General features: G+C 35.4%; 2 protein-coding genes across 8 annotated transcripts in view; one reads left to right on the top strand and one right to left on the bottom strand.

Moving 5' to 3' along the window:
• The window catches only part of LOC132706790 (uncharacterized), a 242,995-nt gene that overhangs the window by 12,752 nt on the left and 206,203 nt on the right, over positions 1–24,040 (top strand). Inside the window, exons 19-22 of one of the 3 annotated variants that reach the window (XM_060678327.1) lie at positions 1,078–1,273; positions 1,333–1,442; positions 2,289–2,608; positions 23,113–23,301. In XM_060678327.1, the coding sequence (XP_060534310.1) occupies positions 1,078–1,273; positions 1,333–1,442; positions 2,289–2,574 (592 nt within the window). In that variant the 3' untranslated portion in view covers positions 2,575–2,608; positions 23,113–23,301. Of the gene's footprint in view, positions 1–1,077; positions 1,274–1,332; positions 1,443–2,288; positions 2,609–17,025; positions 17,409–23,112; positions 23,302–24,040 lie in introns of those variants that run through there. The other 2 variants (XM_060678329.1, XM_060678328.1) reach the window with 2 other exon arrangements.
• The window catches only part of LOC132706791 (fasciclin-3), a 448,477-nt gene continuing 427,089 nt past the window's right edge, over positions 2,653–24,040 (bottom strand). For 2 of the 5 annotated variants that reach the window (XM_060678330.1, XM_060678332.1), the window contains exons 6-11: positions 21,415–21,602; positions 17,421–17,562; positions 17,032–17,064; positions 13,513–13,626; positions 3,340–3,370; positions 2,653–3,279 (exon numbers count right to left, since the gene is read on the bottom strand). In XM_060678330.1, the coding sequence (XP_060534313.1) occupies positions 2,919–3,279; positions 3,340–3,370; positions 13,513–13,626; positions 17,032–17,064; positions 17,421–17,562; positions 21,415–21,602 (869 nt within the window). In that variant the 3' untranslated portion in view covers positions 2,653–2,918. Of the gene's footprint in view, positions 3,280–3,339; positions 3,371–3,450; positions 5,113–13,512; positions 13,627–17,031; positions 17,065–17,420; positions 17,563–21,414; positions 21,603–24,040 lie in introns of those variants that run through there. The other 3 variants (XM_060678331.1, XM_060678333.1, XM_060678334.1) reach the window with 3 other exon arrangements.

Below are 24,040 nucleotides of genomic sequence, written 5' to 3'. Positions count from 1 at the left end.
TGTCCGATTTCGTGATTGTGTTCGGCAACTGCTGATGAGTTTATTTATCTTAGTCCCAAGGCTCTTTCATGTTCTTTGAACCTAGTTGGTCTTTTTCGTCCGGTCTCTCCAATGTATTACTTGCCGCATAAACTCCTGGCATCACAAATGGAATTTTGTCCTTGACGGATCGAAGATGTTGAGAGATTTTGGAATAAGTGGTAAATCTGGTTTTGATGTTATATTTCTTTAGAACTTTTGAAATGTGATTAGTAATGTTTTGAACATAAGGAAGGACAATGAGATTGCTTTCGGTTTCATTGCTATTGGAAGGTTATGGTGAAGTGTATTTTGTGATGGAACGCTTCATATCTTTAATGTGGAAATTATTAGAGAGAAGAGCAGAGGTAAGGTGTTTTAGTTCTAGGTTCAATGACTCGGAACTGAGATAGTTTTACGGCTCTCTAACACTAAACAATTAACAAACAATAAACAATGCATTAAGGTAGCGGTCTGTGTGAGTAGGTTTTCCGTAAACACAATGACCGAAGGTTAGGTCTGATTTTCTATTGATAAGAAAAATGGGAGGCTGTTATTAGTTTCTATTTCAATGGTAAAACGTACGTTAGTCTAAGGAAATCTACTAGTGATTCCGGACGATGGGGAAAATAACAAAAGTGTCATCGACGTAGCGTTTTCATAATTTTGGTTTTAGATGAAAGGTGTCGAGGGCTTTCTTCTCAAAGGCTTCCATAAATATATTTGCGATGACTGGTGATAGCAGGAGGAATCCAGAAGTTTTATATTATATTACAGTAGCCTGTGGAAGTTTCTTTGAAAAATTATCAGGACTGTTTATCGCTAGTTTTCGGACTTCAATCGTGGTCGTAGTTTTATTAAGGATGAATTTCGTGAAGCTCGTCCACAATCGGTGGTTGTCCAAGAAAACATTGATGCAGTGCGGAAACTGAATTTGCAGGTTCGCCATGTGACTTACCGTGAAATTGGGGATGTTTGCAGAACCAATAAAGTCATATTTGTTGCTAGCTTATAGTTTTTTAATACAAATCCCGAAATATAAAAGGTACTTTTTGTTAGGTTCGCACCTGAATCGCGGGGTAAGCAGACGTTATGCAATCTGGTCACTTTTATCGGAATGCTGGAGATCTACGACTTCACCGAATGGAACCCGGCGGTGATGGATTCCGTTTTGGTGAACGGCGATCAATATTTCCACGCCTGCGTCCGCGACATCGGCGAGCAGGACTACGAGTTGTCCGTTGATGACCTTAAAGTATTGCTAAAAGTTCACCGTTCCGATTAGGCCCTAAACGTTGGATTTCTTATGCACAGGAAGACTGTGACATTTTCCCTTTCACCTTCAAGGTGATCTTCACCGCGGTGGTCGAAGGCACGATGTTCCTAGTGCGCAACACCCAGTTCAATTTGTTTAAAGCTTTGAGGTGAGTCGGGTGACACGGGCATATCGTATCTAAAACCGCATCAAAACTGCAAATATTTTTTGATCCAAACAGCTATTGTTCAAGTACTAGTCGGCTTTTTTTATAACAAAAACGGGTCAAATAGTTGCCGATTTCGATTGCCTGTTCGTATTTCTTATTGTACCGAAATCTACCTTAAAAATGCAGATATGAACTTAAAACCCCTATTCCTGGGACAAATAATTGGTTTTCCCTCAAGATTTCGAGCAAATCATAGTCAAAAACAGATTTTTCATAGCTTATTATTATTAAAAACCCACTTTCTTAAACCGGTAGTAGGTTTTTCTTAATCATTTCAAACTAAATCGGCTCTTTGGAGAAATATCGTACCCAAAATCCTATCATTTTTTGTTCCAAACAGTAACCTTTTCAGGTCAATATCGTTTAAGTACTAGACAAAATCGGCATCTTTGGCGTTTATTTATTATTATTATTTATTTATTTATATTTATTTTATTTTATTTTTTGACCTTAAAAATGCAGATATGAACATAAAACCTGTATTTCTAGGACAAATAGTTGGTTTTCCCTCAAGATTTCGAGCAAATCATAGTCAAGGATAGTATTTTCATGATTTATGGGACCGAAATCGACTTTAGAGCTGCAGATATATACTTAAAAACCCACGTTCTTGAACTGATAGTGGGTTTTTCTTATTCATTTGAAACAGATTCCAGTCTAAATCAGGTGGTCCGACAAATATCGTACCTAAAACCGCACGAAAACTGCAAATATTTGAACCAAACAGTTACCTTATCATGTCAATCAATATCGTTCAAATACTAGTCAGACTTGTCCGAATTTTAGATTGTTTTTCGACGATTTCGACCGAAGATTCGGCATCATCTACGTCACCAAGCAGGACGCCAGCGCCAAGAAGCAGGTGGCGTTCGGGAAAACGAAAAAGCACGAGTATTTCGTGTTCGACTGCGACTCGTACGGCGGCCAGATGTTCTCGGAGGGACAAGAGAGGGCGTACGCGTTGAGGGCTACCACCCTCAATAGGCTGTTGCACGTTTTGGTGTTGACGTTACGCGGCGGTGATTTTTATATCTACCACGTCGACGTTGTCGATTTGAAGCCGATGAATTGAAGTCAAAAAGAAACAAGAAGACCGTCTAAACAAGGTAAAACTTAGCGACGGAAGGATCCTAAAAAAACGCGTTTGGTTTTATAAAATATATTATTGGAAACGTATAAAACATTAAGTACCGAGGACCTTACGAATCTGATCAGCCTTAATCTAAAAGGAGTCAAAATACAGTTGAAAGCTATATAAAATACTTCTTAGAAAGAAATGGGAAGTTCCCTGATACTGGACAAAGAAAACGTAGCTATAGGTAGCTATAATATAACATATTCTGTGCTATAATACATCATGAGTTGAAACCTCACTAACACGGACGGTATCGGCTATAGACTATAACGTTGTTTCCATCATTTCTCGTTCTTCTCGTTGCTATCTTCTTCGTTGTTTTCCTCGTCCATCGGTGTGTAGACGATTTCCGCATACTCCGTCTTCTCGTCGTCGTTCTTGACCACCGGCTTGAGTACCGGGCTGTTTGGACTCGGACTTACCAAGTCCAGCTCGGCGTAGACCAGCCCTTCCTTCTCTTTGGTTTTCTCTGGCGCTGAAATCGCGTCAGTTTCAGGCTTTAACGTGTTCTGCGCGTTCTGCGCGCCTGGCTCTTCCCCCGCCGCAACTTTGTCTTTGTTCTTCTTGAAGAAGCCCAACTTTATCGCTGACAGCTGACGTTTGGACTCTTTGGGCCGTACCTCTGCGCTCTCTGTGTCGCTGCTGGAACGTGAGATTAAGCGTGATATCAGGTGGAAAGAGGCCAAAGCGAATGATACTTACGATTCTGCCAAGTATCTGGTGTCCGGGTTACCTAAAATAATAAAGGAGATTGTAGATTTCGCGATTATAATTAACGAGGGTATGTGGTAATTGGTGACGGGCGCGCGAGGAGCAATGAAGCAAGCACGTTTTAATAATAAACTTTATTTATAAAACAATTGAAAAGTGGTTTAAGTACACAAACTTACAAAATTTTTACAACGCTTAACTCAGTAATATTTCGAAGTAGAAAAAGTGAAGGTGCCGTTACATAAGAACGATATATAATCTCGCGTAAAGGGCGGAACTTAATCAAATTAATTTTATAAATAACAAAATACAAATGGTGCGATACCTAACAATACAATAGTATCTTAATATAGAAAAAAAGAAACAATTATTGTCATATCTTACAAGAAAAGTAACCTAAAACTAATTCAGAGAAAAAATAATACTAGTCACGAGTATCAAATGGAAACTGAATCGAAATTTCTACAGGCCCGCGGAATTTTTTAAACCCATTTTCCGACGAAGAAATGACTGTCGTAGCCGTCGAAGTTATGGAGATAGGAAAAAAAAATCGGCAGGCCTTACAATAATACACTTAAGCAACTTAACAGGATAGCAATAAATAGTCTTGACATCGTATGGCAGTAATTTGTAAATTTCACGAATTAAAATCGCCAGGTTTTGGTCGCATCGCAAACTTATGTAAAGAAAGAAGCTGGTAGTGATTGAGTATTCATTTTGCAGCAAAAAATTGACACGTCGACTCTAAACTGTAAAACTATTTAAATATTTTATAAAATATATCTATAAATATACAAATAATTATTCTAATGTTCTACACGTACAGCGGTATACAGAACGGGCATGTGAAAAAAAACCCGACCGTCCTGCATACGGTTTGATTGGTTGAGAAACGTCGATTTTCTTTTTGTAATTTATTGGACATTGAAACATACAGTACATAGATATTTTTTATTTTTGAAAATAAGTTTAAATATATTATATCGTGTAATATTTACATATAATTTCTAATAGACAACATACTTTGAATCGAAAGATAGCTAACTTAAGTTTATCCTAGTCATTTCTCGAGTAGACTCTTGTAACTTGGTACCACTGTTCTTGGTTTGTTTTTAGTCAAGACCGATTTTGAAGACGTTTTTGAGTATATTTCGGGAAAGTTTAACTCAATTTAGTGATGAAGTAAAAAAAAAAACGGCATGTTTAGTTATATACAATTGACGAAGAAGTAGAGCACAAACGTGCAGTACTGAGAGCGTCAAAACTTTTTGGTCAGCCATTAGTAAAAGATTCACAACCCCTAAGCATACAGCGCTGTTGTCGAGAGTTTTACGAAATCTAAAAATACATGGAATGTAGTGGCAAACGTTTCGAAAGTGCCGTCTTTCGATTTTAAATCAACCCCGCAAAATAATGGACGAAAACAATTGCTAAACACTAGCAGCCCGTAGCTGCCATAAATCCTCGTTCATAAAATATAATAATATCCTATACGGTATCCAGAACATAACAATCCCTTGTTTGACATTTAGCAATTTTTTACCTACTTTTAATAATCGCAAAAGGCAACGAAACTGTTGGCGGGGCAAAGTCATTATACCGCGGTGTCGATCTTCTCGTCCTTTTTGATTGGCAAATCGTTGCCGTTGATGTATTCGGAGGACACCTGGTGGTGGGGGTTGTCCACCCCATCGCCGCTGATCCCATCCGAGTGATGGTGCTGACTTCCGTCGCCCCCAGTATAATCTATCACCGTCGCCCCACCTACAACAACAAAATAAAAGCTAACATATGAAGAGTACAGGAGAAAAAAGATGAGGGTCCATTTTTTGCCCAAATGAGAATAACGGTTATTTCGCATAATATATCGGCTATAGAATACTATCCACCTATAAGAAATGGCTAGAAAAATGACAGTACAAACAAAAAAACAGAATTTAAAATATATAGTAGTGGGCAAAAAGATGAAGGTACCAGATGTTGTGCGCAAGAAAGATGACAGTCCATAGGAAATGAAAACGTCGTGCTATTTCGCCGGCTTATGATCGTAAACAATTATCGACTTGCTTTTATTGACGTTGAAGTTTACTGGTGTAATTATTAATTATTCTGTTTTAAAAGTTTTGTGGTGTATTTCTTATGGCTGAGCAACAAAAAACAAGGAATGGAATGTTCAAAATTTAAATGTTTCCAAAATCTCCATGCGGCCGATTTAAGCACGATCGTGTCTAACTTTAATCAACTACAAAGTTATGATTAACAATCCTTTGATCTGAGTGGTTTAATAATAAATCTGAAGATGAAGCTAATTTTCATTCATTTAAAAAACAACGAACTTTGTGAACTCCCAGTGTGCTATAAAGCTACAAACTATACAAAGCGGATTGAAATCAGAGGTTCAGCACCATTAGATATGTGAGGAAAGCACTCTTCCAGGCCTAATTCGACTTTCCAGAGAAGTAACAGATTCGGTCATGGAAAACATTAGGTGTTAAGAGTAAAACGTCTCACTATGGCTTGGCTAAAACAACAAAAATTTATTTACCTGTTGAGCGCAATATTGAGAGAATGTACTCTATGTACAAATAAAAATATACTGATAAATTAGTTTCTTATGAAAAGTATAGAGAAATATTCAACACCAAGTTTAATATTGCTTTTGGGAACTCACGATGCGATACCTATAGTAGATGCGATGAGTAAAAATCGACGACATTGGAAGAAAAATTAATCAAAGTGCAGGTGATCACAATGAACTGCAGTTACACACTGAACTGCTAAGCTTGAAAATTGAAAAAGAAGTACATTTAAGAAGAGAAGACTCCTTTTTATAAGTGTACAAAAGCCGCTAGACTTGAGACTTAAAAAGGAGCTCAAGGATGCTATTGTATTGGATTTTCTGCCGAATATTACAACTAATGTCACGTATTTTTTCTATACTTATACTGAAGTTTTAGGAAAAAAAGTGCTGATGATTTTTCTTCACTGCTATGGGATTACATTTTTAACCATCTGGATTTTGGTGTCCAGAAGCTTACAATATTTTGCGATTCATCCTGTGGACAAAATCAAAATTTCGTGGTGTTTAGAATGTTACATTATCTTGTTCATTTTGTTAAAACACTTAACACAATCAAAATGGTATTCGTATCTAGAATGCGACAGAACTATGGGTTTAGTGAAACAGAAGACGTTGAACTGCCTCAAAAATGGAATGCAGTTTTAAGGGATTCTCGAACAAAACCAAGCCCTTTTAAAGTCTTGTGAAGACCAGGTCATTTTTAAGGGTTGGACCAAATTTCTATATCCCCAAGTGTCCTTTGCCTTTAAGACCGGTCAAAGAATTAACTGTAACCGAAAATCATCCTCGTATGAGGATACATGGGGAAAGTTATAATGGTAGAGAACTTGAAGATGTTGTCATAAAACAAAAAATAAAAAGACTTTCGTTACCTGAAAAGTGTTTTTTTGCTTCCAACTTTAGCTTTAACTAAAAAGATCCTGTTCTCAAAATAGACCTTCATCTTTATTGCCAAGTTTTTTTTATATTGTAATCAAGGTTTCTTTTTTATACTTTTGTTTTGAAAAAATATTTTAGTTCAAATTAGCAATAATTATATTCCAAAATCCTATTTTTGTTTACCATGATCTAGAGTAGTCTTATTAAATAAAAATTACAATTACTGAGAATTAAGTTTTTTGGACCTTCATTTTTTCCCATGTACTCTTCATATGCTCCGGCCCGACTCTGAAGTTTTCCTTATCGCAACAGAAACTTTCAGACGGGGCGGCACTTTAGAAGGCCCCGCCCGCGACATGCGCTCTTATTGGCCTACATAAAACACGCAATGCGATTCACATACACGGAAAACGGTAAACATGCATCGGTGCTTTGAGTGCTTTCGGATCAATGACGCTATAACCAAAGACATTGGCGACCAAACTCATTATTAACAAATATAATTGGCCGGAACCGGTTTTATCCCCTATAAATAGCGAAACTGATGATTGTACGACCAAGAGAGGTTTTCATTCATTTAGAGAAAATATTATTTGTCTACTCCATCGTCGATTAGGTTTATAATAAACAGATTACGTTTCCACTCGCGTTACGCCTTTGTTATGAAAGTTCAGAGCGGGGGCAAATCTAGAAGGCGCGGCGCGCGAGTTGCTTTGACGTCATTGTCGCGATCGACGATGTTTTGCGTCAAAGCGCATAACGCGACGCCGCCACCTTTGTTTACTCCGAGCGCAAAAACAAACTAGCAAAACACGTGGGTTCGGTCAGCGTCTAAACAACTTGCCGCAATAGTCCGGGTCTGATATATTAGCTTTTATTCGCGGTCGGCGGGGGGGGGGGGGGGGATGTGGCGGGGGTATTTTAAGGCGCCGCGTAAGCTAGAGGGGCAAAATCGTAAAATGCGAATTGCAAGACCGGCCATAAACGGAAACAAACTTGCAAACTACACGTATTAAATTCGGTTCATTCGTTCTTTCGGATAGTTTGCCAACACTTTATTATTATTATTATTATTACATAGGTTTATAAAATGTCGGGCAAACACATCCACATTCACATTCCATGTCCAGTTCCACTGGGGCACTATGATCACGTAAATCAAGGAACGCGAATTGATATGGCAACCTCAACAAAAATGTTCAAGATTATTTTTAATTAAAATTCAAAAAAAATATATTTCACCGGTATGTCTACCAAATTAAACTAAAGCAACTCACGTGAAAAGCATATACACAATATGCAACACCACAGTAGCTTACCTTTTTTTGGTCCCTATTAAATGGCAGCTGCGGTTAAACAGGTAAATTGGTGTTAATAATGGCACTCTTTTGTCAACCAATCCGGACTAGTCTTAAAATAAAAGTATTTTAATTATAAATATTGTAGTATAAGGTTGTCTTAAAAAATTGGTTATAGGTGCTAGTTGTAAGACACATACTTAAGTGACTATAGAGCAGTGTTTTGGATAATTTTTTATTTAATTGTAACAACTCAGCTTTTGAAAATCTTAGCTAAAAGTACTAACTAATAAATATTCTTAAAAAATATTTCACCAGGAAAATGAAAAATAGTACAGTACAACAAGTGATCATACAAATAGAAGTAACAAATTATTCAGAATCAGAGTCGTCGGAAGTTGTATCATTTTCCAAGTCAGAACAATCGTCTTCATTTTCTTTTTCTCTCATCTATAAAATATCATCTGTTTTTCTACAAATTTAATCTCAAAAAATACTAGCGTTTCAGAATTTGAATTTACTTTCATCAATTTTCGATTCAGATGAAATATGTGAGATACTTGGTCAAATAAAAGATGGTGAAAAAAAATTTCTTCTTCTTTTTTTTAATAAATGTAACAAGCGGAGTGGTAACCTTCAAACTGTTTAGATTTTGGGTTAACTCAACATATTTGAACCTCACAATCGTTGAAATGATAACTTTAAAGAACAATGTTTGTAAGATTTTTCATTAAAACCAATTTCCAGTTTTTCTTCGTCATGTTCAATTTTAGAGAGCATATATATAAATTTTTTAATTTCAATTAAAAATAATTTTGAACATTTCCGTTGAGGTTGCCATAACAAGTCAACTTTAGAAACTTGTTTTATTTTATTTGACACTCGGATCTTACACTATAGTAAAGATTTATGGTTTTTATTGTATTACAAACGGACAATTACGATATATCCGATAAGGATGGACGAATTTGTAACGTCGCGTTTAACTGAAAGCCCAGAAAGTGAGGAGTTTGTAGTTCTTCGTTGGCTTGCGTCTATAGTTTGGAGCCCCGTTTTTTAATTCATTTTTCAAAACAAAAATTCAACGAAATCAGCGAGTGGTTGGTTAAAAAGAAAATTGAATTTCAGCCAGAAATGGAAAAGAAAAGAAATATGTGGTGAAATCATCAGAAGTCATGGTAATGAAATACCACCATACCAGTGTGAATTCGAAGCTATTGATTTCAAATTGAAAGACTCTTATTTACAACGAGAGAATCGTCATCTTTTCTGAATACTATTATAAAACTAGTCCTAAGATTAGCCAAATTTTATTAACTAAAATTATCCAAAAATATTCATTATAATTATGAACTTGCAACAAATAACATACACATCTTGGATAATAATAAAAGCTTTTCGACCTAAAAGAAATGTAAATTTATTAAAATTAAATTAAATGGTCTAGACTAAATACCTAATTATGATAGGTAGCGCTCCAACAATCTAACCCTAGAATACTTTTCGTTTTTAGTCTATTGTAAAATATAATTCATTTGACTAGATAAAATTCACCTCAAGCCAAACTTATTTAGTACAGAAATAGAAAGAAACTAAAAACAATTGAAACAAACCTTAACTTTAACCTAACCCGACCTACCTGTGATCATTGGTCACAACATAACCTCGTGACCTTACTCGTCTTATCACCGAAGTACGTCCATTTATTATTTCATACAATTTATAATGTGACGTAATTGTCATCTTTTGTGATATTCACTATATTATCAATTCGAATGGTCATTACATACTGTATTGCATTGGGTGGGTATTTGTCGGCTACACTTTTATATGACAGAAAAGTGTATTTGGATAGATATTGTTTTACTCCGGAATGTAAAATAATTCAACACTTTTTCGGGTTTTATATGCTAAATACATCCATAGCCATGCACAATTTTTGAAAGCACGTTCTTTATATATAAAACTCACAATGGATTACTAACGGGGATTTTATATCTCAGTTAAACAGTACGCCCCTAGAGGCAACAAACCGAATTTCAGTGTCAAGTTTGTACAACTTCAAGTTTTAAACAATGCCGCGTTAACTTCAAAGTACGTTGGACCCATATTAAACATTACCCAAGGAGTTGTACGTTGATTTCTTAGTAACCATGCAATCTCAGATTAGATTATTGAGATTTCAGTAGAAATGAATTTGGAAGCAAAACATTTAGAACATCCTCTATAGTACAACAGTGGTGTCAGCTTTTCTATTTCAACGCGACTGTTTGACATTAACAACTTGTCATGGCTGCGTCTTAAGCAAACTATCAGCACATAGTACGAACCAACAACACCTTTACAATGCCCAACACCGACAAAAGAAGCAGGAATGGATGACGGAAGATATTCTGAACCTAATCGATCAAAACAGAGAATATAAAAATCACAATCGCGACCGACACCACCATGCAAGACATACGTCAAACAACGGTAAAGCAGCAGGCCATGACTACAGCTATGTTGATATTCTTAAACGAGCAGAGAATAAGGCCATCATACAGGGCTCGTTGAAGTCTACCAAAAAAAGCTCGCTCAGAGTATCGGACTATAAGCCTTATGACTATTCCCAAAGTTTATTCAACACAGGATATACAAAAAGTGCGAAGAAGCTGTCTCAAACACAACTTGGCTTCAGAAATGATCTGCTAACAAGAGATGCTCTCTTTAGCACGCAAGTACTAGTTCAAGAATGAGTGTGTACATGTGTTTTATAGATTATCTTCATGGCCAAGAATCACTCTGCAATTTTCTTGGCCACTTAAACTATATAAACCGAACATATGTTTTACAATTTCTTACATATTTTGGGTAATTCTGTTTACAGAAAACCTACGCACACAAACCGATCCAGCTATCAAACAAGTCTCTTGTTTACAGAGCGTCGTAAAACCCGGGTCACTAAACCCAGAATTAAAACACCTTTCATCTGCTCTTCTTTCGAATAATTTCCACTTTACAGATATTAAACGTTCCGTTATAAAATACATATGAACTACAACCTTCCAAAGACAATGAGTTTGAAAGCAACCCCAAACTTGCCTTGCATCCAAAACATCACTGACCACATATCAAAAGTTCTTAAGAAATATAACGCCAAAATCAGATTTGCCACTTCTAAACTCATCAGCAGTTGCCGAATATCTATATCTATAGACCTCAATAAACAGTAAAACAATCTTAACCGTAACTAAGGTGTTTACTTCTGCCAGTATGGGAATATATAGGCAGGTACAGAGAACAATGGAGCCAGTTTCAGCTCTGAAGAAGCCAACACGATTGGCGAAACGTCGGCAACCTGTCAACAACCGATGCAGTAGGAACCCAGAAGATTTGTAAACAAAATTATTATTACAAAGCATAAAGTGCAGAGGAGAACCTATTATGCACATTGATAGTAGCATGATAATGTTATACATATAATAAATATTTAGTTATTGCTGTGAAACAATACACTGTCCAATCGACGTTTATATACAGACAAGTTCGGCGCACACACAACATCTGGAGGTAAACTGTTCCAATAATCCTAGCCTATTATAAAATGCATTCGATGTGAAGTCCAGAATTATTCCTTTCTTATTTCAATGGATGACGACGTAGGCGCAGGGCACGTCAGATGGAAATTGGTCATGCGCAAACCCATACATTTGAATGAAATCCCCTTGCAGCCGACGCTGATTTAATGTTGGCAGACTAAGAATTTTGAGACGGTCATCGTAAGGTGTAAGTTGAAGTGGCCAGCGCGTAGCGGCTCGTTGCACTCTTTGCAGAACATCACAGTCACGCAATAGCGAAGGGTTCCAGACTGGGGAAGCAAATTCCGGGATGGGGCGAATGTAATTGGTAAAAAGACTGCAAGCGATGCGAGGACTAGGATTTTTAGAAGTCTTTTTTAACAAAAATAACGCGCAGCTTGCTTTCTTTGCAGTATTTGATACATTTATAGACCGGTGACTGTTGACTTGACACAAAGTTTCCAATGATATAATAGTTCAAACCGGGATTGTTCTTGCCAACATGCAGCACAGAGCACTTTGAGCATTCAGCGGCAATAGAAAAGTTGAACACCACTCGGATATAGTATTCAAGTCTCTCTGCAATACGTCCGCATGTGTTGAAGGATTTTCAAATTATTTGTGTCATCAGCATAAGCGCTCACATGAGAATCAATGCTGGAGAGCAAATCCACGATGTACACTAAGAATAGCACTGGTCCCAGCACCGATCCCCGGGGAACACCACCAGGCACATTTTGTGGCAATGAAAAAGCGTTACCAATTCGAACTTTGAACGACCGGTGGCTTAAAAACGGCGCTATCCAATCTAGCAGTTTACCCCCCACTCCGACCTTTCAAGTTTGAATAACAAGCGTCGATGTGGCACTTTGTCGAAAGCTTTGCTGAAGACGAGGTAAATAATATCCAGCGGATCACCTAGTCAAGTGATTCAAGCATGTCAATGTATTTGATGTGACTGATCTGCCGGGAACAAAGCCATGCTGCGATGTATATATAATATGGCAGGTGATCAAAATCGGTACCAGCTGATTTACTATAAGGAGTTCAAGAACATTACATATAATACACACTAGGCTGATAGGGCGGTAATTTGAAACGTCGAGCTTATCACCCTTTTTATAAATCGGTGTTACATTTGCGATTACCACTGGGTCGGGCGTGTGGCAGAGTCCAAAGATTTTCTCAAAATAATATTTTATAAATTTGATGCCATTCTACAAAAATCGTCACATGTCATTTTAGCCTAATAAAAATCAAATAATATCAGAGATAATGTCGTGATTAAAAACAGCTCCCGCCGCTATTGCATTTTACAGGGTAATCTAACTTTGGGGAGGAAAAGGTTATCTGTTTGATTACTGAGAAATCAATCTCAAGTTTAAAAAAAAATCAAAATCGAAATCAAGTTAAGTTTTAAGTGTATTATTGCTAATATAACGTTTTTTTTTTAATTTGTGATAGTTCGATTTTCTTTTGCTTGAAGATTTGATAATCAATATTTTGTATGATGTCAGTTGCAAATGTTTGCAAGTTTCCTTCCATTACCTGAATCGGAAAGTTATTTTAGCTGCATTTCAGAAGTTTATAGGAGGGCTCTATGCCTCTAGTTTGATCTCCCTACGCTTTTTAACATTTTTTTAGACACCATGTAGATTACAGAATAAAACGAAACTGTTAAGACGTTAAAATTTAAAATACATTTTTCAAATTTCAGGCTAACTAAAATATAAAATACTGCAAGACAAAAAAAAAGTATCGGAGATGCACTACGTATTGATACCATTACCACATACCATCAAATTAAATATTAACTTGTTTTGCAATTGAAGCGAACCCTACTTACCGCTAAAACACCACCGGCCCGTTACTTTGGCGAAAATGACGATCGAAACCACCAAGATTATGAACAAAATGGCGACCACTATCCCGATTACGGAGGCCACCCCAAACTCGAACCCTAAGGACAGAAAAAAGAACGTTTAAAAAAATCCGCTTCGAACAACAATATTTGCTACACAAAAAAGAAAAACTAATTTCCTAAAAGGCGACGATAGCCTTTTGTGTGCCGTTTGGCCGTAAGTTATAGTCCTAAATAGAGGCGGCAGAAAAACTGCACCCTAATACTTCTAAATCGGAGCTATTTCTCCTAGGGCCGCCATAAATCTTCTATTTGCCGTGGTACGTTGCGGGAATTAATAATGATGGCTTTCGTACGAAGAAAGGAGATAAATCTCGCTGTAAATTTCTATTTTTCACGGGCATAACATACCATAGACCGCGAGATTGTATTGATATGTTCGAAACTACGAGATGCGCAAAAATGGTGAAATGGGCAGTTTTGCAATTTTTTTTTCGGCAAGTTGGTTACCCCAGCGGCGTATGTTTGGCTTTTTTGTTTTCCAGATTTTTTCAAAAAATGAAGTTTCACTTTCAAAAATATTTTATTATTTCATTCAAATTTTATTTTTATGTCCAACGAAAATAGAAAAATTGAAAATTTGGTGAGCACCATCTATCGATTAAATTTACACAAGCCAGCAAAATTAGCGCCACTAATTAATCAACTGATCATTTAAAAAATATATTTTCTACATAATACTCATATCCTAATTAAGCACATTCTTACTCTAACTTGATAAGGAACAAAAAGATAAAATTCCAAAAGTAGATAAGAAAAAAAATAACAGTTAAAAAAATATTAAAGTACGGGCCTTATCTCGTTTTGATCCAAATTATTATATATTTGGACAATATCTCAGAAACTGAAGCATTATCAATTGGGTTGCCGACCAATTCTTAGTTTCAATTCCAACACAAAATGAGGTCGAGCATTATCTCGCTCACCAATGTAATCGCTAAATGGCCATATGTTCCTGCAGGATCTCCCCAATATAATCTGCTGTAACTACTATTACTAATAACCACCAAATCAGTTCGAGTCGTTGAGATTCCTCCCCAAACCATAACTAATCCGGTGTTTTGGAAGTTTCATTGGGCGTATCTGAGTTGTAGAAACAAGATCTGGTTTCGTCTGACCGAAGAACTCTTTCACATTTTTCATCAGCCCGAACGATGTGTTCTCGAGTAAAATTTAACCTTGCTCTACGATGCCTTGGGCTCAAAGCTAGTCCGAGCGCTAGGTTTCAGATTCAGCTAGGCATGAATGAACTGTAATTATGCCTGCAGCAATCTTCCTGTCACAAACGGTTATCTCAAAGCAACTCTTAAAAAACGGTCTTGAACTTTCGTAGTTATGCGATGCCTGCTTTAACAAGGCATTCTTAAGGGCCGACCTGTAATGTTCAGTCATACGGAAAAAATCTCTCTCCAATTCTTCTAAGTCCCTTTTCACACTCTTTGGAGGTCAAATTTCAGGCGTTCCATAAAAAACATTTTACTACACCGTACCTCAAAAATGTATTCCAAAAATAATTCAAAATAATTTTGGGTTGCTATTTTGCTGATCGTGATATTTCATTGATATTTCAAATGGGACACCCTGTACATTATTCCGTTCCTTTCCTTCATCAATTTCTGGTTATTGTTGTTTAGTATCTCTCTACACCTGTCTTGACAGGTTTGGAGAAATTAAGAGTTACAATTTTGGCTGTAGTTTATGTACACAAATTCAATCTACGAAACAAAAATAATGAAAATTCCATTTTTTCAAATGGAACATTTTATATTTTATCAATTATTGTTGGAGACGATTCAAGCCTCTTCAAATGATAAGGTTCCTGTATCTAAATATTGAGGACTCCGAAATGGAAGCAAATTTTTGGATAATAATAATAATAATAATTTTTGGAAAATTGGATAGTTAATGAGTAATTATTAATAATTATGCTGTAGAAGAGTTAAAAAAGCTCATAACAAGGTGGTCAAACTATAGCAAGAATGTTCAATGAAATGTATCATAATCTGAAACCAGTATCGCTTATCCTGAGGCTAAGATTTAAGACTGAAGTTGTGTACTCAACAACAAATCCTTCGTAAGCAGGATCCCTACAAATTTACAAAATCCCAAGCCCTCAAATGAGAGAATTATAAAAGAATTCACTTTTGTGATCTGCTTCTGATCCTGATCCTTACATTTTCAACACAACAAACGAACACTTCTAGTCTAGATGAGAATCCGAATGTGGTTAAGCAAATGGGAAAAACTTTTTTCGATTTGTCACCAAGTTCTCAAGAAGTTTTCTCATGATGATTAAATTTCATCTGATGGTTTCAATTTGCTCATTGTACCGACCAAGTAACAGCAGAGCTGTTCGAAATGTTTGAAAGATCACTGGGTTCAATCGTTTAAGACCCTGGAATTGGCCGGCGATATCACCCGATCTTAGACCTTTGCCTATTTATTTGTGGGTCAAATTTAAAAAGGAAGGTGTACAAAACAGCTGCACAAAGTAAATAAGGACTGCACTAAAGTGTGATGCATTCAAGAACTAGATAGAAGTGAATATATTTTATTTTTTATTATTGACACATGTTTTGCTATTTTCTAATTATTTGGCCAAAATCATCAACGGACACTCTTATAATGTTTCATTAACTGTGAAATTTTTTAGAATTTAAATCGAACCGATTGATAATTGAATTCTTTAACAATTAGGCATAATATATTATTAAAGGGAGTTTTCAAATGTCTTCCAGAATCGTTAATAAAATATAGGGCGTTCGATTTAAAAAATAAAATTTTCACTACTTTTGTTTTCACCGGTACACTCGCATATTTTGAGCGTCTTCATCTATTATAGAGTGAACTAAAACATAAAACTATAAGACCTTCGTAAAATTCATTCAAAATTTCAATTTTGGACAAAAATATGAATAATATTTAATAATTAAGGTACGGCGAGGTATAATATAAAAATAACCATAAACTGGAGGGACAGAAAATCGAATAATATATTGGGTGTCTCACTTATAACATTTATAACCAGCGATCCACCGCGAATCACCCCGTATATAGCAGATGGAACCCCTCGTTCTATGACCCAAAATGTTTCTTATTTAGTTCGACAAACGCATACAATTATTTCCGGGTGGTAACCAACCAAATTACCCTCCCCAAATGACCATCGGCGGCCATTAAAAACACGTAAATTAGGGCAAACGACACCCACCTTCCAATCAAAATCTTATTAGTGTTTTACTAGCGCGGATCAATTTCTTCCTTATCTTCAATCTTATTTACCTTTGGACATGTAATGCAAGTCCTATAATGTAGGAAATAATGTAATAAAAGCTTTCGATCGTGTTCTACGTAATTTAGGGTGATTGTGCGGTGTGGTGTGGGGGGGGGGGGGGGGGGGCGAGAGGGTGTTTCTTTTTTTGACATAGTATATTTCAGGCTTACCGTAGACGTGCTGTCGGAAGAACTTTGTGATCCCTAAATGCGGCGTGAAAAATTCAATCACTATTATAAGTTTAAACATTCAAGAGGTCCTCAATTACGCTGACATTTTATGAGAATACTACTAATACTTGCATTCTTACACTTCAAATGAGAAAGAAGAGAAACAACCTGTATCGACTTTTTTTCTTGGTAAATAAAATGTGGACTAGTCGAATCGCCCTGTAGATAATTATTGAGCGTTCAACATTTAAAAAGAGTTAAATCTAATTAAATTTTTACTATTAGTATTTGTTATTACTGGAATATTTGAGAAATAAGAAACTTAATTTAGCTTCACGTTGGAGGGGGGTGTAACCTAGTGGGCATCGGCAATTACTACTAATGTTTACCTTTCGGTTCGGGATTGGTGGAAATCTTCACCCTATAATCTTGACTGCCCATGTCGTTGTACGCCGTCAGGATGTACTCCTTATCGGTGTCCAGCTTGCTGATCCTGGCTATTTTCAGGCTGACCAAGTATCGACCATTTCCCTGCATTTAAAAAAAAATATTCTCCCAAAATCCTCAGTGGTGGTGACATTACATGTCGCCCGTATTGTCTAAGCATAAATAAATTTAAAAATACCTGCGACCATAAGTTATGCTGTTATGTTTTTTAATGTTTTATAATATCCCCATAGTAATCTTAATGTTTACTAAGAATTAATATAATGTTAAGAAACATGATTTTGTAGTAGCTTTACTTTTACCTACTAGTTTCATTGTGAAACCTAACTTAAATTTACTCTCTCTACTCTCCATATAAATTAAGGTTCTTATTTTACATTCTGAATGTGAATTTTTGCAAAAAAATTCTCTGTATTCTGTGTTTAGCGCTTATAAGAAGAAGGTTATGATTCTAGTTATTACTAATTACTATTATGTATAAACTTAATTGAATAACCCTGATAATAAATAAACATGGCAGGAACAGTAAAGATGAATAGTTTCAATATAGACCTGTGAAATCAGCACAATTACAACTTCTGGGAATTTAGAATGGAAATACTATTAGTTGAAAAGAATACAAAACAACGTGTTGAGAAGGAATTTAAAGAAAGCCGCTTTGATGATGAGAAAAAATTGCAGGAAGCAAGAATGCGTGATGAACAGAGATGACAAATAAAATGCTAACATTTTATAAAGGTCAAGTTTTTTTATACACGAGGGAAAAATGAATAGCTTTAGGGCATAGAGACCAGTTGTATTTTAAGGCATATGTGTTATTCAAATTTAGAAACATTAATCAGATATAATATGGTTAAAGGTTTAAAAAATATAAAGACCGATAAAATTGACTTTTGTGAAGGTTGTACAGGAAAATTGGGTTAGATTACATTTCAATAGTAAGCATAGAGCAAAAGAATGATAGAAATAGTTCACACACACATTGCCTCCAGAATTAAAAATTTTTTGTAGAGACAATGGGACTAGTATTGATTATTTAACGCCATATATATCTCAACAAATTAAAGAACGGAAGAGGTAAAACAGAAGTATAACTGAAAAAGCCAGTTCAATGATTCAAGAAGCAAATATGCCAAAATATTTTTGGAACGAAGCAATCAGCGTGGCAGCATATGTATTATATACCAAAATCCTTTAATATTTATGCTACAAGAAAACAGTAGATTTTGTAAGATATTGCAGAAGATATAGCGAATCAGATTATCCAAGAAATAGTGGAGAAAGTGAAGAGGATAACACAGAAAAACTGTCTACAGTTCTAAATGAAAAAAGCCAAAGGGTAAGTAAACTACTACAGAGATGTAACTACGAACTACATACGACATTTGATGCCACGTCTTATGTTGACCAAGTACCAGAAAACTACAAAGCATGGATTGAAGTGAAGAAACCTAAATCCTGAAAATGGGTATTGCATGAAAAATGTTAGAATATCGAAGAAGGATATAAGGCAAAATTAGTGGGAAAGGGATTTGCCCAAAGAGATTTTTCTAATCATGATGAACTATACTCACCAGCAGCCAAGATACCAACAATCAGAATGCTTTTATTGTTGGGAAATCAATACAAATAATAATTAAAAGAAAACATATACATTTATCCGTCAGAGAGGGTTAAATATAAACAAGGGCATGTTTTTAAATTAAATGAAGCACTCTATGGACTAAAACAAGCTTCCAAATGTCGGATCATCAAAATAAACAATTATTTAACCAAAATTGGCTTTTATAAGATCAGCATGTATATATTATAATTTCAGGACCAGACTATGATAAAATTGAAATTTGCAATTTGACGTAAAAGGCAATGGCGAATTAAAAAAAAAAACTTAGTACTTGAAACTGAATATAACAGGTATTCGAAAGGATTTTTAAAGAGATTCAAATTTGAAAACTGCAATTCATCACTAACACCGATTTGATGATTTTGATAGCCGCAAGTTTGAATTGCGCTGAAGAGATTGTTGAGATACTTGAAAGGAACACAAGAAACAAATTTAAAATTTGTTTGATTGTTTGTGGTCCAGAAAATTATTTTCAGATATGAAACTGTATTTTTCTAGCTTTAAAATATTTGAAGACAATAAAGGGTGCATGCAATTGCAATATATAAACTTTAAGGAGCAGTTAGCTGATGTGAAACTAACCAAAGGCAATCACAAAGTTCAGATTTATTCAAATTGTAAGCGGTTAGGATTAAAGATTAAATAAGCTTAGAAGAATTTGTTTTGAATGCTGTGTTAATTTTAAGTGAAGTTTATTTTAATTATTATATTTTTTTTTTGCACGCAAAAAATATAGGAAAAGTATTAAGAGAGGGTCTTGAGATAGGGGTAATGCTTTTCCCTATATTGCCTATATTCTCTCTTGTTACAAATTACTAGTTATTACTAATTACTATTATGCATAAACTTTTTTGAATAAATTTAAATAAAGGCAATCGCAAATTTTTCAGTTTTCCCTCGTAGCTCAGACAGTTACAGGCGCAAATCAAAATTTGATTATACCGTATACCCTAAAATAGAAAAAAATGGGTTTTCTCCAAATTTTTCCAAATTAACCTATATCAAAATTAATTTTAACGTAATCTACTCTAGATAAGGAGACTTTTTTGTTTGAACTCTTTTTTTCTTTCTAGTCAAATTAAGGGTGGGGAAGGGTCAAATATTAGTTAAGGAAAAGTTCAATAATTTTTGTCTAGCTAATCCGATTTCTACGAACTTAGTTTATTTTAAAGATTATTTATAGGAGCTTCGACTGGCATGTCAATATCTCGATATTAATTCTTTTTCCTCTCTGAGATATAAATAAAAATTAATTTAAAAATACTTTTTTAAGTAGGTATTAGAGATAACCAAGAGGGAGGGAATGATAATTTATAGTAAGGGTTCGATATTACTTTTATTTTATTTTATAAATAAAATATAACTGAGAGGAAATTAGGTTAGAAAGAATTATTCACAAAATACCTCAATAAATTGTTCCATAATAATGGTAAAGTTACCATGCCAACCGATAAGCCTACTTAATTATTTTACTCTCTTTTATAATATTGACAATGCATGTAGTAAATTATATTGACGAATCATTTTTTGACTATTATTGATTATTGGCGATTATCATGGACAAACTAGGACAAAATCAAATTTAACTCTAGTAGAAAATATTTCAAAGGGCAAAAAAGATATTACGATGCCGTTTCCACTACTTGCTGTGATTTTCTACGCTCATTAATCCAAGTCAAATATATTAACCCCATTATATTTGAAATTTTCGAGAAAATCATAAAAATAGTTGTATTTGACATGAAGCGCCTCCTACCGACTCGCAAAAGCTATTTAAAACTAAATTATGTTCGTCGAAATGGGATTAGCCAAAAGAAAGTTATTCAATTTTTTCTAAACCAATATTTGACCCTTCCCCCATCCTTAATTTGAATTGACAGAGAAAAATAGTTCAAACAAAAAAGTTTCCTTATCTGGACTAGATTACGCCAAAACTAATTTTGATATAATTTGAAATATTTTTGAGACAACCCGATTTTTCTATTTTACAGTAGATGTTACGCCCCTAGCGGCCATTTTATGAACTTAAAAATAATTTCCAGCTTTCTCCCTTGGCCGATTTACCAATAAATATCTATTTATTTAGGACCACCTTGTACAAAAGGCTTCTTTGCATCTTTAACAATAACGGAATTTTCCACAGTCACCATTTGAAACACACCCTGTAAATATACGCAGTCGGGTTTTGTTAATTTAAGGTCAAATTCTACATCGAAGGACAGTACGTAAAGCTGACTAGGCGCTGAGACAATACGGGATGGATTACAGAATAAACTTCCCAGACAAACGAATGTTTACGGTGCAAAACTAACCAGATCTCGGGCCACTTCCGCTTCCATGCTTCCGGTGTTGTCGTGGCTGCCCTCCCTAATTTTCTGACCGTCCACCGACCACTCTATTTGGGGTTTCGGGTTCGCCTCAACGGTAACATTAATAACTCCTACTTTGCCGATCTCGTAGCCGAACTCCTCTATGGGTTGCCGTTGCGGTAAGGGCCCGTCTACGATCGAATAGTATTTGTTTATGCGGCCGGTCGGTGATTAGCTCGGGGATACGGGGGCGATTTAACAAGATTACGTTCGGTGGGCGGGACATGTTCGTAGCGCGCAGCAGCTTTGAATCTCAAAAAGAAGCCGCTTCGCTTCACTATGGAACTTTCGCAAAATCGATGTAATTATATCGTGTATACACCCTGTATAAAGCGTTTTTTAGTTATCGCCGAATTTCAGAGTCACGACAAACTTTGATAAATGTAAAAAATTGTATAAGTAATAACGATTTACGATTATATCATTCCAAGTATCTCGCGCACCATGCGTGATAGACCATACCTGAAACTCTACCTCTCGAAACAATATTCGAGACAGTTTAAACCAAACTATGCCATGTTTTATAGTTTTTCATTTACGGCTAATAATTTATCCACGGAAGCGGCAATCCTCGGGATCTTTTAGATTTTTTTTCCCATAATTGACACAACGTGTACATTATTGAAAGAGTCCGCAAATGGAGGTTATAGCCCTGGATCTTCCACGTTTCCTGGTAGAAGAAATTTTCCAAAATAGAAAATGGTTTTCGAGAAAATAATAATAATAATAATCAATGACGTCATCGCGTCTTGACTGAGCCCCCGAAATAGCGATTTTAAAACGGTTTTTTTCATATATCCCGAGCACTGTATATGATACACGAAAACCGCAAATACAAAAATTGTAGCCATATTAGCCATACTTTTTAGTTAATTACCAAAAAAAAATCAAATATTTTTATAAAATACTTGGTAAAATTTGATTGGACCCAATTTCTACCGTTTAAATGTGGACGGGGACTTTTATTTCTCTGCTACATTTGCAGTTGATTTGAAAAATTGGCAAGAATAAAAGTTTATATATCCGTATCTTCTGCTTCTTCTAGTTCAAGAAATTTTTTGGTCTCGTAAACAGTTTTTGAAAAATGATGTTTTTTGTAGACCTTGGCACGCGCGATTTTTTATTTTTTTAGAATTCTTCCCCCCCCCATTTTCAATAGGTTCCGTCACGGGGCAAAGCTGCATATGTGTGCCAAATATGAAGTCGATTGCTTCAAATTTAGGAAACTTATCGTGTTTCATAGCAAGGTTCAAAAAACAGTCGAAACTCGCGAAAAAAAGATGGATACCGGAGTCGGATCAGGGCCAATTCTTAAATTCAATATCTGGCTCCAGTAAAATTGTGACCAAGCAGGTCCGATAATTTCGTTTTCTACTATAAATTTTCTATTAATTTTACTCACCGTGTGTCTTGTAATGGGTCTTTTTAAATGTTATGTGTTAGCCGTAATCTGTAGCATTTTATGATGACGACAACTAGAAGGTCTCCTAAGAATAGGCCTCAGGAAAAATGGATAGTCATAGGTATATGATCATGTGATTAGCAGCGAAAAATCTAGCTAGAGATTGTTCAAATCTTCATAAGTCACAACCAGTGTGGAATATTTTTGTTTCATGTTTAAAATCCTTATATTTTTTTAAGGACGTCACAAGAGATTTAATTTCCGATATCGAGTCTCAAAACGCAACGTCAAGGCAATCAGAAGTTCAGTTCATTCTGGAGCATTTGAAGGAAAAAAAGAAAAACTGTGGCGTACGCCAATTGTCTTTTGAAGACAAACCTTATAAAATTTAATTAAAAATTATACATGGCTGTTTAATAAAACAAATACAAGGCTTTGAGCGTTTTTATTGTTCTTTTAACGCCATAGCTTCATTGGTTTGTCGAATATGTCCCCAAAGCGGAGTTTGTTCAAGCCGTAAATGCCAAGAAATATATTTTTGGCATAGGTTCTGTACAGTTTTTTTCTATAATAAAATTGCGACTTTAGCGAAAATAAATATCAAAAGTTTTATTATCAATGCGGAAAATTTGCCACGTTTTAACACTCAAAATCAGTTTCCCTGTTAAATACTGTTGGTATTTAATTGCATTGCATTGTATTGGTAAGTAACTACGCTAACAATAATACTGGTAGTATCATTGCATCTAGGAGAAACCTCCGTTCCAAAAAACTAAAAAAAAGCAAGAAAAGACTTACACTATATGAAAAAAAAGTAAATGCATTTGAAAAAGAATAGATATTGATAGGATTCTCAGCCCCACGAACAACAGGGGAGTCGAATCGTTCTCTAAATATACGACAAGAAAAATATAACACAATTAAATTAGAAAAAAAAATGTTTAGATTTTCACAGATTTTAATGATTTATGACAGCTGTTTCGGTAACACCGTGCCTTTATCAAATACAAAATACGAAATATGAAAACATCGATATACCCAGTGACACAAGAAAGTGGGAACACTGCATAACTTTTAAACGGCTTGAGGTAGCGAGTTGAAATTTGGAAGGGTTAATATGGGCTGAATGTCCAATTTTTTGACAATATGTTGTCAATGAACGCAACC

The sequence above is a fragment of the Cylas formicarius genome, unplaced genomic scaffold, assembly GCF_029955315.1.
Source record: "Cylas formicarius isolate icCylForm1 unplaced genomic scaffold, icCylForm1.1 PGA_scaffold_8__14_contigs__length_24414737, whole genome shotgun sequence".
NCBI classification, from domain to species: domain Eukaryota; kingdom Metazoa; phylum Arthropoda; class Insecta; order Coleoptera; family Brentidae; genus Cylas; species Cylas formicarius.
This window is presented reverse-complemented; position numbering and strand designations above follow the sequence as displayed.